This window comes from Chenopodium album, chromosome 27 (assembly GCF_948465745.1).
Source record: "Chenopodium album chromosome 27, dcCheAlbu1.1, whole genome shotgun sequence".
Classification (NCBI taxonomy): Eukaryota; Viridiplantae; Streptophyta; class Magnoliopsida; order Caryophyllales; family Amaranthaceae; genus Chenopodium; species Chenopodium album.
In genome coordinates this window covers 21,910,764-21,929,435 of record NC_137860.1, presented here as the reverse complement: position 1 = coordinate 21,929,435, position 18,672 = coordinate 21,910,764, and the positions used below count along the sequence as shown (strand labels likewise).

The window sequence follows — 18,672 nt, the reverse complement described above, 5'->3', positions numbered from 1 at the left end:
GATCATATCTTCAAAGCAAGCTAACTCGTTGACTTGGTAATTTTCAAAAATGCTTTAACTTCGAAGAATTCAAGCTTCCAATTCCGAATAATATAATATGTATTCTTAATGACAAAACTTGTCAGTGTATATGTCTTACCATCTACTTCTTGGCTATTCAAGCATCTTCATAATGACAAGTAGATAATTAGTAGACGATATTTCGTCAACATTAGTTTTAACTCTTCTACTTTAATAATTAGTATATAAATACAGTCCCTTGACTGACTCGTACATATATACCTTCTTCACCTAATATATACTTTGCCTACTATATAAATCTACAAACCACCCCATTTTAAACTATAGAAAAAAAAAATGATGAATCTTATAGAGTTAAGTACCAATAAAACATGGAAATTATACATAATTGGAAGCTTATTTGGATGTTTGTTTCTCCTCATTTTTCTAAACCAAAACAACCAAAGTTTTAGCTTTTCCAATGCTCGTAACACCGTGCAATTTCCTTCATATGATGAAGCTTTTGCACCCATGTCTTCCTTCATTTCCGAGCCTCCAAAACCATCTATCTTTATACCTCCTATAGCTAGCTTCATCAACAATTTTAGCTCAATTCCACAAGAGGTACAGATGAAGTCATCAACTGAAATCAATTACGTCGAAAACTCGAATATTTTTGTAAATAAAACACAAGACGTAACAAATAAGACTTATTTTGGTACGAAAAGTTGCAATATGTTTGAAGGGCGTTGGGTGTACAAACCGGACGAGAATCCTAGTTATGATTCGAATTTGTGTCCGTTTATTGAAGAGAAAATGAGTTGCCGAAAAAACGGGAGGCCGGATTTCGAGTATGAGAGGTGGAGATGGGAAGCTAACGATTGTGATATACCATTGTAAGTATGTGAATTATTAGTAAAATTTTTAGGTTAATTTTGTAACATTTTACTCTTCTGAAGTCTTGTTATAATTATTTTTCAAATGCATGCATGAATATTAATGTTATTATTTTATTTTTTGTCTAGATTTAATGGAAGAGATATGCTCGAAAAGCTTAGGAACAAGAGGGTGATAATTGTTGGAGATTCACTTAATAGAAATATGTGGGAGTCTCTTGCTTGCCTTATATATTCATCTGTTCCTAACTCGAGAGCTGAAGTTTATAATAAAAATTCACAATTTTATTGGCTGAAAGCAAAGGTAAATAAGAATTAAATAGTTTTATATAACTCCGTCATACTTTACTTGTTTCAATTACCTAACATAATTTGCATATTTTTAGTTAAATGAGCGAGACAAGTAAAATGAGACGGAAGTATTATGGTTTGTCCATTAGAGGTTGATGCTCATGTTATTCAATTTATGTTTCGTTATTGAAGGATTATAATACGATAATCGAGTTCCATTGGAGTCCATTCCTAATCGAATATGATGTAAACCATAGAAGTGGTAAAAGAGTTCTTATCCTTGATAAGCTTTCGCCCAATTTCAAGCAATGGCAAGGAGCGGATGTTATGGTATTCAACTCTGGGCATTGGTGGACTCACAAAGGAAAATTTCAAAAGTATGTAACTATAACCTTTATTACATTCATAATTTATTTTACTATAAGCCGCATTGAATTTATAAGTATATTGCTTTGTTTTATAAATAGTATTCAGAGCCTCAGAGGTACTAAAACTAAAATTGATCTGACCAATTCGATTCGAATCAACCCAAAATATTCAATAAAGATTTCAACTCATATAGATACTACAATTTAGAATCAGTAAAATATAAAATTGGTTCGACCCCACCCAGCCTAACTGAACTCAACCAAGTTATTCGAATTTACACCCGTACCTTTATTTATAATGCTACAATAATGAACACTATTTGTTATATTTTGTAACTTTATCTTGTGATGTGTAGGAAGATGGAGATAATTGATATTGCTACTATGGTAGGACAAATAGAACTCGATAAATGTAAATGGATTAAATTAACATATTTGGATAAAAAATTAATAAAGACATAAATTTTTAGTTCATGCTATGCAATCCAATAAAACTTTGGAATTGTCACCGCCTTCAGTTTACATAAGCAAATGTCATTATGTGAGTGGGAAAAATTGTGTAGGTGGAGGCAATAAATACTCCGTATGATGTTGGTGCTTAGCCTTTTCAAAGTTATAGTAAAAGAAAGCCTTGGCTTTTTCATATTCAAATCGTGAAATAAAATTGAACAACTTTATACTAAAGAGTATCATTTTATGATTCATCAACCTAAAAAGTTGACTATCAAGAATAATGTATTTAGATATTTCTTAAATTGCCTAAAGACAATTTTATACACTCCGAGTAATATATACGGAGTAGGTAAATTGAGTAGGAGTAAACACTTTATCTACATAATTCCAAAAAACTACAATTCAAAAATGGTTGAAAAAGCTAATTAATGTACGTGGTTGAATAAAAGATTCATCTGACAGGTACACATATGTAATTAACTAATGATTTACATGAAAAATAAATTATTACGGAGTATGTTAGAGATAAATATAAGAAAAATGATATACTTAGTCCTTAGAACTACAAATAAACATTAAATTAACACTTCAAAATCGTAAAAAGTTAAGAAATCATAAAAATATAAACACTAGTAAGTTTGAGTAAATATTAAAAACCTCTCTTATTCCGCACAATCACCCCCACTTATTCGACCAAATGCCATTAATCGATCACATGAGTAAATGACATATCAATTTAAAAGTGACGATAAATTGGTATAAAAAATTAGCATATTATGACTGAGTAATGTCTACTATATAAGTCTATATTATTCGATCTCTGCTATCTCTGCTAACAATAAATTTTTATTATATTTTCTTTTTCTGTTTCCGTAATCCCAAAAACATTTAAGAAGATGTGGTAATGTCGTGCAGTATAATAAATCGGAGCATTGTTTGAGCTTATAACTAATACTCTCTCCCTCCTCTTTTGATAGTCTTTTATGAACATTTTTCACAGTAATTAATAAATACAAATAAGATTAGTAAAATTACATTGAAAAAAATAAATTAACATTGGGTATACAAAAAAGTAGAGCGAAAGTAATAAAAGTATATGGAAAAACAAAATTTTCATGAAAAAATTAAATTTGTATATATATTGTTGCAAATTTGAGGAAATTTTAATATAAAAAAATTAATATTAATGATTGTTGTAAAAAACAAATGGAGTGAATATTTTGAGACTAAAATTTACCTATAAAAATTATCAAAAGGGTATGGAGGGAGTATATGTCTTAAATTACGTAGCACATAGTTGTAACATCGTCCGTAAATATAGAAAAGGCAGTAAATAAAGGACAAATAAATGGATTTGTCTTTGGAAATTGGAATCTTCACTAAATCATGTGCAATAGAAATTTTATTCTGTCCAAGATATTAAAGACAGACACAAGTGGGCACTTATTTGCAACATAAAGTTAGGTACTTCGAAAGTTGTACTTTAAATTTCATAAGAATCTCACTTATCGAAATATAACCAAATTTTATTCAGTACTCCGTAGTTCTTAAGAAAGTGTTGTTAAGCTTGTTCTAATTCAATCCATCAACAAAGAAAGAAAAGAGTTGACTCAATTGTTTTAGTGTTCAGGAAACTAGAAAAATTTATCATCTAAGCCATTTATTGTGTTTTTGTTTTGATTATAGTACATGTCAACTTTGAACGTCAACATATGTGATGCATAATTATGTTTAATGAAATTATAAAATTTGATATTCTAAAGGACTTACTAATGAGACAATTTAAATACCGTAGCATTACATATGTTTTATCTTATACATTTATAATAACTAGTCGTTGGAGCACGCGCGTTGCGCGTGCCCCCGACGGCAAGATTAGTAAAATTCGTTGTTGTGTTCGATTTTTGTGATATTCGTAGCAAGGATACAAGAATTTACAAGTACTAACAAGAAGTGATAAAGTTTGTACGGGGATATATTTATGGATAAACAATTTTAATAAGTTATCTACAATTTGTTAGAATTTAAAGATTTTTTTTTTTAAAAAAAAAACCGATTAATTTAGATATTATTTTAAAACGCTATATGGTTTCTTATTGAGTAACTTAATAATTTTCAAACAGCTCTATCTTAAATGATTGTGATAATAAGGAACAATAATAAGGAAATACAATTTTAAAGGCTAAAGTTATATAAAATGGATTAAATGCAAAACTTAAGAAAAAATTATGTATTTCTTTGTTATTAGTCTACATAATTGGTGTGATCTACACTTCTTCAAAGCTGTTTTTGTATTTGTATATTATTTCTTCGAGTTGCACAATGAATTTTAGTTTTTTTTTTATTCTCGATATTTGTTTTGCCTGAGTGAATATACAATCTAATTTGGGCAAAAGTAACTGTCTTGGCAAAAAACGTAATGTTTTTCTATAATGTGTAAAATGAATTTTCTTTCGCTCTCTTCCTGACCTCCTCTCTCTCTCTCTCTCTCTCTCTCTCTCTATCTCTCTCCTCCCTTTTGATCTCTTTTCATCCTGCCTTCTCTCTTTCTCTCTTTTCCCTTGGCCTTGTCTCCTTGTTCATTTTTTTAATAGCTTTGAAAATTATAAACTGTAGTTACTCCTCTCAATCATTCCTTCTTTTTTATTGGTCGAAACTCTTTCTCTCCTACTTTCATTTTTGTTCTTTCCTAATCCATCTTGTCCCTGTTCCTTATTTAAAAAGGCTTTGAAAATTATAAGTTGCACTTGTTCTCCCAATCCAAATCCTCCGGCTTCTTTATCTTTCCCAGCTTTTCTTTATAATTCTCTTTTTCTTTCGGCCTCCTTCCCCTTTCTCTCTGTCTCTAGTCCCCTTTATATCTTATTGCTCTATGGCTATCTCTTTTGAACTTTCTCTCCCACTTCTGGGCCTGTTTCTCTTACTTTCTTCCTCTTAGGCCATCTTTCTTTCTCTTTCTCTTTTCTATTAACTCCTCTCTCATGGCCTTTATTTCTTTCACTTTCTCCTAGACCTCCCCTCTCTCGTCCTCCCTTTTGTTATCTCCTCAGCCCCCTCTGTCTCTTTTTCGGCCCACTGTTAGTGCGGTCACTGAAGCCACCTTGCTCACCACGTCCACCACGCCCTTGCCCCCTTCTAGCAGAACTCCGACGATGGAAAGTTGACTTGAAGATTTCATGTACCTAGACAGCCTGCTCAAAAAAAACAACAACTATGAATCTAAAGATACTCAGGAAGGCAAGTTAAAAGATTCATTGACCAACTACCATGAAGAATTAAAAGAAATGACTATCAATCTCATTAGCTTGTACATACCACAAATTTACGGCTCTTTTCCTTCTTCTCAAGGCTTCCATCTTTCCGCGGCTTTTCCTCCTCAGATATCTGGAATAGAAATTTAAGCAACGTTCATTTAAAAGATCTAAATTAAGTCATACAAGTTATTAAGTTCTGAACGCGAACAATTAAAACTCCCAACTCACCAGATTGACATCACTCTCAGTAACCTCTCCATTGTCTTCTGTCTTTGAAGTCTCTGATGCTTGATTCTTGGGACTATTTTTCATCTTTTGCTTGTCCTTAGCAGGTTTCTACACAACATTGTAAAATAACAAATACTCAAAATTGAACTCCATGTCTCCACATAGAGATACCGAAAATCAAAATGAGAATTAAACTCTCACCCATATCTCATCAATAGCAACAGGCTTTTTCTCAATCAGTTGCATTCCCTCCAATTCCTTGTCAATAGTCACTTTCCTCAATTCTGTCTTCTGCGAATTCAGCGCCTGTCTCTTCTCTAAGAGCAGCTTTTCATATTCATCCAGAGTCATGAGTGCAGCTTCCTAAATGACAGTAATTGTGAAAGAGGAAAATTGATTAGAATCTAAGCCATAGAAACATGCCATCTTACTGAGGTAACAGAACATATACCTTCATTTCTTCCTCTTTCTTTTTTTTTTGAGAGAATTTGATTTCATGGCTATATTCATTTTTCATACATTATTTTTTCTCTGATTTCCATCTAATTTAACATTTTACCAGAATAAAGAAGTGTAAATTGTAATACTTTAGTATCTGATCTTTTAGTTACTATCATTATTTTTTTAATAATCAGTAATTGTGGGATGAGTAAAGTCACAAATCGACCATGATGCAATAATATCTGAGTTTCTTCACCTCAAACTCGAATCCACCAAACCTTGCTCCGTCATACTCCTTCCGCCTGTTTTAGAAAGAAACAGAGAAACTGGAGGATGAGAAAAAAAAACACACACACAGTCAACATTCATAAAAAGGTTAGAACCAATTAGAACAAGAAAGAGAAAGGGGAGATAGAATTGTACCTGGAGATTAACAATTCTGTTACAAATCAGACAATAATGCTACTAACACAAAAAATCAACCCAAAAAAACGATAAATCACTCAAATTCAACCTAAATAAAACCACCACACAATCGAAGAAGGCACTAAAATTCAACCCAAAAAACGAAAATAAATAGAACAAATAATAACCCTTAAAATCGTCAAAAAACAAGAAATTTTTAATTTACTTACAATCTCAATAGCTAGATGAATCTATTAAAAAATATACTCTAGATACTACACTTAATTAATATGATAAAACAAAGTTTTAAAATACATGCAACAGACATACTATATCAATAACCACAGTGTCAAAATAACAAAAAATAATCAGTATACAAGAAGATGGACATGCCTGTTCCATCAGACTGAGAGTTTCAGGGTCTCTTGGTGGCCAGGTAAGCTCTTGATCTTCATCCACCACATGTTTGAGGATTGATTTCAAAACATCGGTAGCTGACTCAATTTTTTCCTTCACAAAAAGAATTAAGAACATAAGATCAAGCACTGAACAAGGTGACTGGATTGAATGGAAGGTTATCCCAATTAAAACAAGACAGTACATTGGTTTTGTGAACAAGACGGTCTGCTGTACTCATTAGCGTTGCTGCCAATTCTTCATAATCTTTCAGCATGCCAACAAATCCGGGTCATTTTTAATGGAAATAAGAATCCACAACTTAGTATTCAACGGAAAAATAATGATAACAGTGAAGAAACCATGCTTTATCATCCTTTGATTTGCAGGTATCAGTTCTGGCAGCAAGCCGAATCCAGAAACCTTCACTGAAAGCCAGAACATTTCAGCAACGAGCTGTAGTAGCTGTTACAAATAGAACCAATATCAGCTAGTGAGAAAACTGTCAACAGAACCAAAAATCTTGAACTGGTTGAATTTAAACAATTGCTTAAAAAAAATTTGCTAATAAAACATTTTTGTTCAAACAATGATTTCTAAAGTACACTTGCACCAAAGAAGTGAAAGAACCTTGATCAACACTCACAAAAGCTCTATCAAAAGGGGGCTTATCCGCTAAATTCATACGCAGGCAAACCGAAAACCAATCGACCAAAATAAAGCCCAAAAATCAAAAACAAATCGATCAAATGAACCTCAATAATAATGAAGCAATTTCGCACAAATACACCCACAATACTACTCCGTAAAATCTCCCTATCTCTTATTACTAATTCAACAAAGTAATGCTTATTATGTTCAAACAATACTACTCCCTCCCTTATTATGTTCCTTATTTCCTAAGGATGTCTTCATGTTCTTATCGGTCTCATCATCATCTTGAACTATAGTTTTCGAATCATTGAATGCTGAAAACCAAGTAACAAATAAGATTAAGCAGTTAATCATAGAGTTGTCAAAATTAATTATGAACTTCAACAAAGAGATTAAGTGTGATCAAGTGATCTTACGATTTAAGTATGTTAATGCCACGATATATAAGATGTTGAAGACAACAGCATACCCCAAAAGAGCACCAATACTAATCCAATACCAATATTCTTCTTTAAAGTAGCCTTTTGATGCAAGGATTACTCTACCGATAGTTGGTTCATTTATTCTAGGATCTATATTAGGCTGCATTGATACAAAGCATGGTTAATACTACTCTGATAGTGTATTTAGTTGAGCACAAAAAATTACTACTCCGTAAAATCTCCATATCTATAACTAACAATTTATCGAAATTGAGAAGGGAGGGAAACATTCAAGAGGGGAAGAGAGCGCACTTACAGTGCTCCATCTTTTGTCAAGAAATTCGTTAAGAACCAAAGCATGTTGCCCATACATCATAGGAGAAATATAGTAGCCCCATATCATCCAAGGAGCAACATCATCTATAAAAGCGCAATACATGAATGATATGAATGTTCATCTTATTAGATATTAAAATTCAACATTTTGTGTGATGCATGGGATAATTAAAAGATAGGATAGCAAAAGAAATTTGTAATATTCTAATTTTTATCAAACACTATATATTGAAAGGTATTGTAAAGATCTTCTAATAATTGAGCCTGCATTAACACCGTACCCACGCACCACCACTGCCAACCTTCCACACCCACCTCTAACCACGCACCACCACTGCCAACATCCAACCCAAAACCACCTCTACCTACGCACCACCACCGCCAATCTTAACCCAAACAACCAGAAACTAAACCAAAATACAAAATTTAAATCAAAATTAACAATAACCCCACAAAATTACTCACTAAAAACAAACCACAAAATCAAACCCAAAATCAAAATTAGCAAAAATCAAAACGAAAATAAATCTGAAATTTAACAAAAATAAAACTGAAATTTAACAAAAACAAAACCCAAAAATCAACAAAAAAGAGAAACAAAAATTAAACCCAAAACGAAGATAAATAAAAAAAAATTATCAAACATTCGAATATGAGAATTCGGGAAAAAAAAAATCAAACCAAATTCGAAAAAATCAAACAAGAAAAAAATATAAAAACGAAAACATACCTCAAACCTTGAATGAACTTTGAATTTCACCTCGAATTTGGATTATAAAGCCAAATTCGACCATGAAAAGTCTAGATCTAGCCTTTTCATGGTCGAATTTGACCCTAAAAACCATTAACTTGTTTAAGCATGAGCTTGTGACGGTGGGGATCGTGGCGGTGCAGTGGACTCGTGCTTGTGACGGTGGTTGTAATGGAGGTGACGGTTGAAGGTCACCTACCTAATGGAAACACTACATACACTTACGTTATTCTTCCATATCTCAGTATATAGAGCAGCAAAATCAGAGAATAAATTCAAAATAACAAATACAAATCAAATTAAATCTTTTATTTAGACAGATCTCCGCAAAATTGAACATCTAAACCCTAAAAACCAGGAAAAAAAACAAATAAAAAAAAAATAAAGAAAACACACAAACCTGAGCAGCTTGGTAAGCATTCAAATTCAGCTTGGTGATTGCTGAATTTCGATTAATAATCTGAGAGCATCGATCACTGGTGTCTAAGGTTTCTCTCTCTAGGTTTTTGAGAGAGAGCGAAGGAAGTCGGTGAAAGGAGAGTTGAGGAAATGAGAAAATATCATCGGTCACTGCAACAAAAGCCAGGAAGACCACTTGCCCTGTTCAATACAGATGGCAAAAGCAAAGGGCTTAAGCAAGGGCAAAGTTGGCATTTAATTTAATTTAAGGGCACCTATGTCATAACACCAAAAAACACTATTCATAAGGAATAGTAGCAAAGTTTGCATTTTTATAATGGTTATGGATTTAGAAATTTTTATTATTTAATTTTGTGAATATTTGCAAAATTCCAAACAAACTGTCAAAACGAAATGGAGGGAGTATCCTACAATACAATTTAAATTTCGATTTTAAAATTGTCTTTGAATGGTTACACTTTCGACTGTTATTAATTTCATGATAGTTTGTATACCTACGTGTAATTGAAAATAGATTTGGAAAAATTAAAAAGAATAATCTCACTTTTGACACATCTTCTCAAAACAATCCCATCTTTGCGTATTCCATAATTAATCCCACCTTAACACCTCATATCCTCAAAACAAGCCTTTCTACCTTAACCTGTTTTACAGGTTAAATTTTTTTTTGAATTTTTTTTTCCACCTCACCCCCTACATTCAACCACCATGACCACCTACCAGCCACCACTACTGAGCTGACCACCTTCCCACCATAACCACCAAACTAACCGCCTGAGATGCAACCCCAGCCCCGCCACCTGAGCCACGCCCACCCAAATCCCACAAGTCTCATGAAGACCAAGCAACAAGGTTTGAATCGAACTCCTCGTTCCCAACCATCACCATTGATTTTGTTTCAGTCAAGCTCCAAGGTCAAGATCCGAGGTTTTGTCTTTGTTGTATTCCCGTGGATCGTTGCTCAATTTTCCGAGCATTTCAGCGGTGGAATTTGTCAATATTCGGTGATTCACCCCTCACCCCACCTCTGAACTAAAATAGCCCGCTCAAATCGTTATTACTCGGGTGAATAAAGAAGACGATTGAGATAGTTGTTGGAGACGCGGGCGAGTAAAGAAATTCACTGGGAGTTGAGGGAACTGAGTCGACTCAAGGCACTCGCTACTGAGTTGATTCCCCTGAATTTCCAATTCTTTTAAAGAGATCAACTCGGAAAAGCTAGTTGGGATGGGACCCATGACTCCATGAGAGCAATGATGTCGAGAACGAGCTCTTGGAGGTGGGTGAGTCAGGAATAGGACCGGAGAAACGATGTGGTGGTGAATTGGGTGGGAAGGAATCAAGGAGGGTGGCTGGCCGGCTAGGTCTGGTTATTCTGGCGGAAAGCTGGGTCTGGCTAGTGGGCGGTGGCTGGTCCGGTGAGGGAGAGGAAGAGGGGGCTCTGGCAGGGGAAGGAAGAAGAAGAGGGTTATTTTTTTTTTTTTTTTTTTGTAATTCTTTAATTTTTAAAATTATTCTTTAAAATTTTCAAACCCAATTAAAAGGTAACATGTGTCAAATTACCTTTTAAAACAGGTTATCAATTCAAACAACGGGTCATTATATGAAAAAGGTTAATTTTGGGAAGATGCGGTTACAAGGTGAGATTATTTCTAGCATTCAAAAAGGTGGGATTATTTTGAGCAGATGGGCGAAAGGTGGGATTATTCTTTTCAATTTTTCCAATAGATTTATACTCCAAGTATTTATAAAAGTCTGAACACTAAGTAGATTTTCGGCCATATGGTTGATACATAAACTAACATAAGTAGTTTATTTGATAATTATACCTTTTTATTATAATTTAATGGTAGGGAAAATATGTCACATTGGGAGCAATCACGAGGGAATTCCTAATCATGAATAATGTATATTAATTTATTTTTAATAAGGTTAGCAAAAAACAACATTAGAAGATCAGATCCTTCTCATGAGGAAAACATTTAATGTATGTGAAACAACGGTAACAAATAAACTAGAATTGTTACGTGCAATAATTTTGAAAATAAACTTGGTAGAATAGACTATGTACCTTTTACTTGTGTATATTTTGTATGGTAAAGGTAAAGGTAAAGGTAAAGATAAGAGAAACATGAGGAGAAATCACATGTCAAAAGTACAAAGTAATATCATATAATTCCTGTATATTTATGCAGGTGGGATCTAATACAATACAAAGGACAATTATACGACGCAATGTCTGTAGAGCAAGCATACGAAAGAGGCATGAAAACATGGGCAAAATGGGTAAGAAAACACGTAAACCCGAACAAAACAACTGTGTTCTTTAGGAGCATTTCAGCACAACACAATGGAAGGAAAGGATGCTATAATGCTACCCAACCTACCATGGACGAGTCCCTAATAAACCATTTTCCGAAATCGTTAATCGATGTCATTGAGAAGGTGATCAAAGGGATGACCAAATCAAAAGTAAAATACTTAAACATCACAAAACTTTCCGAGTATAGAATTGATTCACATCCTTCAGTGTATAGAAGTAGTTGGAAATGGAAGATTTATACAACAAAGTATAAGAAGATGATTCCATCTTTTGCGGATTGTAGTCATTGGTGCCTTCCTGGATTACCTGATACATGGAATCGCTTGTTGTATGCTTCACTATTCTTTGATACTTCAAGGAATGTGCCAACTTTCTAACGTAATTTATTTTTCAAGATTTCATTGGCTTTTTAAAGATGTTTAAATTGAAAATGTTTACCAGAAATTCTTAAAATTTAAGAATTTAATTTGTTACCTCAATTTTTATTTGTATTGAAGGATTACATTACTAAGAGTCTCACTCTTGCCCTCCCCTTCTCATGTCCTTCTAGGTATAATATTCTTCATCATTTATGGCAGAAATGGTGTAATTTTTGCATTTATATTGTTTTTATTTAAACATATACAATTAGTTTCACAAAGTGTGCATCATGCAGCGGATGTACGATCCGCATGGTGCATCTGCTCCAAAACTACAAAAAGACGGAATGTACATGAGATTTTTGTGTAATAATTTTTTATATATATATTTTTAAAATTAATTATGTATATATGGAAATAGATAATAGTAATTATTATTTTTTACCATATTAATTATGTTGGGGTTTGGTGAGTCCGACTCACCGCGGAAAAAACCCGAGCTAAGGATCACGCTAGCAATAATTAAAATCATAAAAGCATAACTAAATAAACATAAAGGGTGGAATATAATAGGAATTATACCTTTGTCGCATGCTTCGCCCGGCCAATTAGGCTCTTACTTGAAAAGCTAGCCCCGAAATTACGCAGCCTTCGACGAAGATCCACCAGCAACACGACCAGCGACTTATGGTCTATTGTCTTGGGGTTAGCAGGACCCGACCAAGCCCGAATATTATGTGAGTTCAAGGGTTTTTGCAATGGCAATGCCCTATTCAACTCCTACTCAAGCATCATTGCCAGTACCCCAAGTTGGGTATTTATAGGGAATGATGAGAGTATGAAACTCTCTCCTATCAATGTGGGACTATGAGATTTTCACATTTTATTTTAAAGCTAAAATAAAATAATTAAGCAAACTAGTAATAAATCAACAAGTGTCATGCATACATGAAGGAGTTGGTGAGGACCACTTGGAGAGGGGGAGAGGGGACCAAACTTGCTCCCCACTCTCTCCCTCACCTTGCGCCACTTGGCAACTCCCACCACGCTACCCAAGTGGGCTTCCCCTTGCTGCTGCCTTGCTATCGGCCCAGCTAGCTAGCTCCGTACTTAATGTGCGGGCTGCTGCTAGCCCTCTCGGCCAGCACACCCACGTACATGCGTGCGGGCTGCTACTGCCGAGGGCTGCTGCTAGCATGCCGCACACCTAGTGTGGACTGCTAGCTGCAGCATGCTATCACTCCACGCACTAGGCGCGGGCTGCTAGCCACAGCTTGCTAGCAAGCCCCGCACTTGGTGCGGGCTTCTAGCTTGGCTATACCCCCTAGCACTCGGGGTTCCGATGCTAGGGGTATTTTGGTCATTGTTTATTTATTACAGTTTTTCCGTCTCGTCTTCTTATTGTTTATTTTCTACTCGACTTTCGACGCTCGGTTTCGACACTCTAAGCTCGAATTTCCGACGTTTAAATATTTATTACTCGATCGACTCATTAATTCATTCTGAATTAATTCGTCGTGTGGGCTCGTTGGTTACTTGGGTGTGACCCGAAGGGTTCAGTCAACGTTGAGTGATTGATGACTTGATAATTAAAGTTTTTGGGTAATCTTAAGCACGGAGGCTAAGTACATCATACTTTACTATGCAACGATTATTACAACGTTGAGTGATTTTGATATGACAAGGCATGCTTCAACATTGTGTTAAAAATTTTATGACAAAAGGTTCCTATGGAAAGGATTATTATTTGTCTATTTATCTGTGATGTGTATTAAAGTGACACTAAGTCTAAGCTACGAAGGCTAAGTGTATGGTAAATATTTTAAGAAGAGTCAAATGATGATGACTCTTAATTAGGCTGGGTAGGCTAATAATGTAGGGATCAAGCCCCCAAGTCTAGTTCTTAATGGATAGGCATGAGCATCGAAAATCCCTTGATATGATAAATTATGAATGTAAATATGAATGCATTTTTATTACGGCTGCACCTCATTATGAGGTTGCCTACTTATCCGTTAGGAATCAGACCGAACGTAGCTCTAGCTGAACCTCGCACAAGTGTGTGTATACCTCAAAGAGGTCTTTTTAAGGGTTGTAACGTGGTTAGGCTAAAGGTTGAAGAAGAAGGGGATAAAGGCTTAAGACCCTAGATAAGCCCCCAAGGTGTGCAACATTGCTTTCGAACCTTTGTAATTTTATGCTTGAGGTTTCTCATTGTTTATATTTTGCTCTCTCTATTGTTTATATTTTTGCTATCTCTCTTTTTTTTTGCTTTTCATTTTTTAATAGGTGTGGGCAATCCCGATCATACGGTCTATCACTAAGATCGCAATCTGAGACGTGTTCATATCAAAGACATTTTCATGTCAAAGACATTGGAACACTTGCCCTTTTGCACACTTTTATCATTTTTTCGCTTCTTTTGCTATTTCAATCTTTTGAAATTTTTGTAACAAATGCTCAACCTTTTGTTCTTTTGGAAATTCCATAAATTGCACACCATCCCATCCCAAGGATTTAGGTAGATATGGGTTGAAAATTGAAGGTTTATCATTAGACAAGGTTCACAGTGGTTTATCAAAAAAAGATTATATACTACCTCTGATTCGTATTATATGCAACTTTGGAATTTTTTATATCTCACAAATAATACACCAAAATTGCATATAATACGAACCGGAGGTAGTATTTGAATGGTAAAAGGTAATATAATATGGCTACAAAGGGTGCCTCAAATCATAAGTATACCTTGTGCTTAGTTAGCCAAGGATTATTTTTTTTTTTTTATGCAATGATAATGTACAAGAAAAGAAATTCTCATTTTATTAAAAATGGAAAGGAAAAAGGAAAAAGCCTACAAAATAAATCTAAGGAAAGTGAAAGGTGCATATGCTAGACTTATTGGGGAAAGGAAGAATAAAAAAGAAATAAAAAAATAGGTCACGAAATCTTGTCGTCGAAGCTCTATCTTGTGCTTTATCATTACTCAATCTTCTTGTCATTTAGAGGTATGGGAAGCTTATTATTATCAATTAGATATTGCATGACTTCTTTTATTTTCCAACACCTCTCAATAGTATGACCCTTACCTTGATGGTACTTGCAATATATATTTGGATCCCAAGTTCCCAACTAGGTAGTCTCTTCACAAGTGGGGGGATCTTGAATAAGTCCAATGGGAGTAATGAGTCCCTTGGCATGGAGTCGATCGAAGGCGGTATCATAGATCATCCCAATAGGATTGATTTATTTCCTTAGTTTCTTTTTAGGTCTTTGATTGTCCATGGCTAAGATTTCATTAAGGTCAAAAGCACCAACATTGTTGCTAGAGTAGGTGTTTTCGGAAGATGAAGGATGGTCGTTCTTCTTTCCTTTCCGACCACTGTTGTTATTGTTACTAATCTTGGTCTTCTTGTTGCTCAGAGGAACATGAAGGAGATTTGAATCAATGAGGTCTTGAACGCGATACATGAGGGCGAAACATTCTTCGATAGTGTGGCCACGGCCTCTATGATATTAGCAACAAGATTTTGGGTCCCAACTGGAAGACCGTCTCTCAGGTACGGGATCTGGAATTGGACCAATAGGTTGAATGAGACCTTGGCCTTGGCGGTAATTGAAAGCTTCATTATAAGTCATTCCTATTGGTGTGTATTCATCAATAGTCCGTCTTGCCTGCGGCATAGGAGCATCGAGTTTTTTTATTAAATTCTTGACGGGAGGGAAAGGAAAATAGTGATCCTCCTTTTTATCTTTTCGGTCTTGACAATGAGAATTTTGTTCGATAACTATTACGCAATTTTCTAGTCCTTTTATCGCACCCATAAGAATGACAACAGTATTTTGTAGTTCATGAATGTCATATTCTAAACTTGAAGAGTTTTCCCCGGTATTACTTAAGAAAATTTTGTCTTCACTAGACATTGTACGTTACAAACCTTTTTCTCCTATCAAAGAGTGATACTTTAACAAAGTGTTGTCTTAGTTAAACGCTTTCTCTCCTTGGTCAAGCGTTGCGGAAAAGGGAAGTTAGGGGTAAGTTTTTATTTAACTTAAGCTCTATTCAACATGCAACAGATTAGAAGAGATCATGGTAGAATGAGGGGAATGAAGCATTATTTTTGGGAGATGATGTAGATGGAGATTAATTAGAAATAGAATGGACCCTCCAACTCAAATGACGGAAAAAACAACTCATGCATGTACCTAAGACATGGTCATGGTGACATATACATAAAGTGTGTGCTTATTAGTGAATGTAGGTGGCATGTTAAGACTCTTGTCATGACCATGTGACTAGACTATGTAACTAGACTCGAACAAAGACTAAGTTAAGACTTCACGTATGTGCACTAAATTAGACAGGCTGTAGTACTTCAGTCATAACTTTTGATCTGTGACTCTAATTGGGACAAAATCAACGCTTATGAAAGATAAAATTCGGGGCTACAGATCCATAAGTTGTATGACTCGTAGTTCTTCGTAGAACTCCGGTTATGGTCAATACAGGTTGACGCTTGTGCAGTATACGGGAATAAAAATTTGGGTTGACTCAAAGGAACTATGACTCGATTTTAGACATATTTATTAGCTCAAATTAATTAATTAATTAATTAAACAAAGTCCTTTAGTCATTGATTAATTTTAATAAGCATATTTATAATCAAAAGTCAAACCAAACGGTTAGTTTAATCACATAGTAAGTATGCACAAGTAAGAGATGCATAAATAGTCAAGTTGTCACAATATGGTGCAATGAGTTTGCAACCTAACAATGGCTCTAGTTCTCTAAAGTTATAGGATAAGGGTTAGTCAAGGAGGGTCCATAGTTATGAGTCTGGATGCATCGCGCAGAAGCCTTACCTTTGGAAGGGTTGGCGTGTCTGGATGCACCTTGCAATTTAAACTTGCTTCCACGGTTTGGTGAATTCACAAACTCGGATGTACCCGTCGTTGCCAAGAGTGTTCGATTGGGTAGATGAAGCGTGAATCACTGAATCCCCAGAGGGTTATGACCATATGTAGAACACATATGGGTTCAGAAAAGAGGGAAAGACTCAATCAGGAAATAAACCGAGCAAACTGTACTAGAACTAGTCGAAACAAGAAGGTAGATTTCTGGCTCGGTATTGGAAGAACTCGGCGCGCTGTCGCCAGGGGATAGGGCCATCGCCAATTTCTCAATGCTAGTTCCTACATGCCTCAGCAGCATTTTGTTCTTGAACTTTTCAGTATTTCGCAGCGTTATTTCGATTCTAGTTGTTAAAAGATATTTCCCAAATTTCCTATGTGTAAAAATCCTATGTTTTTGATGCATTACGGATGGTCTTTCCGATATGGCCCTTTTCTATACTTATGCCAATAATGTTAATCAAATTACACACATGAAATACTTAGAACTTTTCGAGTCTCATCCACTCATTCTAAATCATTGCCAAAATAAATTTTAGGAATTAAAATAGAAATCCTCCCTAGTGGAGTCGCCAAAAACTGTAGGGAATATTTTAAGCATCCCAAATTTGAACCCCACTGTGATCATACACTTAAGCATGGTAGCGTCCAAAGGAAAAAAGCTAGAGTAAAAGAGTCGCTAACAAGTTTTAGGAACTTGTAAACCGTGCACAGGGTAAAGATTACACCCCTTCACGATCCATGAGATCGCTAACTCCATAGGTCTGGAACCATGACTGGATATTCGAGGATGAGGGTACGAATCCAGTCTAAAGGAGAAAGAATCCGCCCTAAAATAGGCCTCTACTTTATTCTTCTCGTATTCATGTGCGTTTTCTGACTAACATGCAAACATTAGATTAATCCTAAACCTGTTTAACCTATGTTGGTTGAATATTAATGCACAAACAAATCTATTATTGGTGATCACTTGAATTAAAATCACATTAGCGTAAACAAAATTATTAATTATCTTATTAGGCATGATTTCAAGTAAAAATTCCCTTTAAACCTGCATAAAAGGCGTGATCAAGAAATAACAACAATATACATCAAGCAACAAATAATAAGCATAATTATCATCATAATCATAATCATAAAGCTTAATAATATAGAAAGATCCTAGGAGTTATACTAACAAGATTAACGACAAATCCTAGAATGTCACTAAACAATAAATATCAAAGCTTATCCCTAACATGGCACTAACATGATATTAGAAAGAATAAAAGGCAAGCCTGGCCTAAACATGAGACTAGAAAGCAATAATAACATCCTAACATGATACTAGGAATTAATAAAACAATCTAAACATGATTCTTATATCAAAAAAATAATTAAGTAATCAAATCACTTACTTTATTGCCCCATACCTCTTTCTAATAACAAAATACACACGTTAATAAACTTCAATAAAATATTAAATTTAACAATTAAATTAAAGAATTGAAAAGAGTTTAGAAATTGGATTTGTGGTCCAAACTCTCATAAAATATCAACCTTTCACATCTAGGGCGAAGGGAATTTCGAACTTGGCTACGTGTGTCTAGAACTAATGTATGTAGTATGGTGTTTTGTAAAATTTAGTTTAGAAAAGCTAGATGATTTTGAAAACGAGGAATATTGACTCTATTTATAGAGAAAATAGTTCAGAAATCGAAAGAAAAGATATCGAATTCCATTCGGAAAAAAAGACCTCCTGTTGCCAGACGACAGGGACCAGCG

The 18,672-nt window shown here is 34.7% G+C and overlaps 2 protein-coding genes across 2 annotated transcripts; one reads left to right on the top strand and one right to left on the bottom strand.

The window, feature by feature from the left end:
• The first annotated feature begins 357 nt into the window (after window positions 1-357).
• On the top strand, window positions 358-12,015 carry LOC145619776 (protein trichome birefringence-like 40). Its single transcript, XM_081674471.1, has 4 exons — window positions 358-896; window positions 1,026-1,200; window positions 1,380-1,564; window positions 11,511-12,015. Exons 1-4 carry the CDS (start codon window positions 358-360, stop codon window positions 12,013-12,015), a joined length of 1,404 nt encoding a protein of 467 aa, XP_081530597.1.
• Window positions 4,986-8,228, bottom strand: LOC145620843 (RGG repeats nuclear RNA binding protein A-like). The gene is made up of 8 exons (XM_081675559.1): window positions 8,125-8,228; window positions 6,938-7,197; window positions 6,730-6,846; window positions 6,188-6,233; window positions 5,692-5,853; window positions 5,491-5,598; window positions 5,324-5,392; window positions 4,986-5,199 (listed from the first exon to the last, which is right to left on the bottom strand). Exons 5-8 carry the CDS (start codon window positions 5,839-5,841, stop codon window positions 5,191-5,193), a joined length of 336 nt encoding a protein of 111 aa, XP_081531685.1. The 5' UTR covers window positions 5,842-5,853; window positions 6,188-6,233; window positions 6,730-6,846; window positions 6,938-7,197; window positions 8,125-8,228; the 3' UTR covers window positions 4,986-5,190.
• Window positions 12,016-18,672: the final 6,657 nt, after the last annotated feature.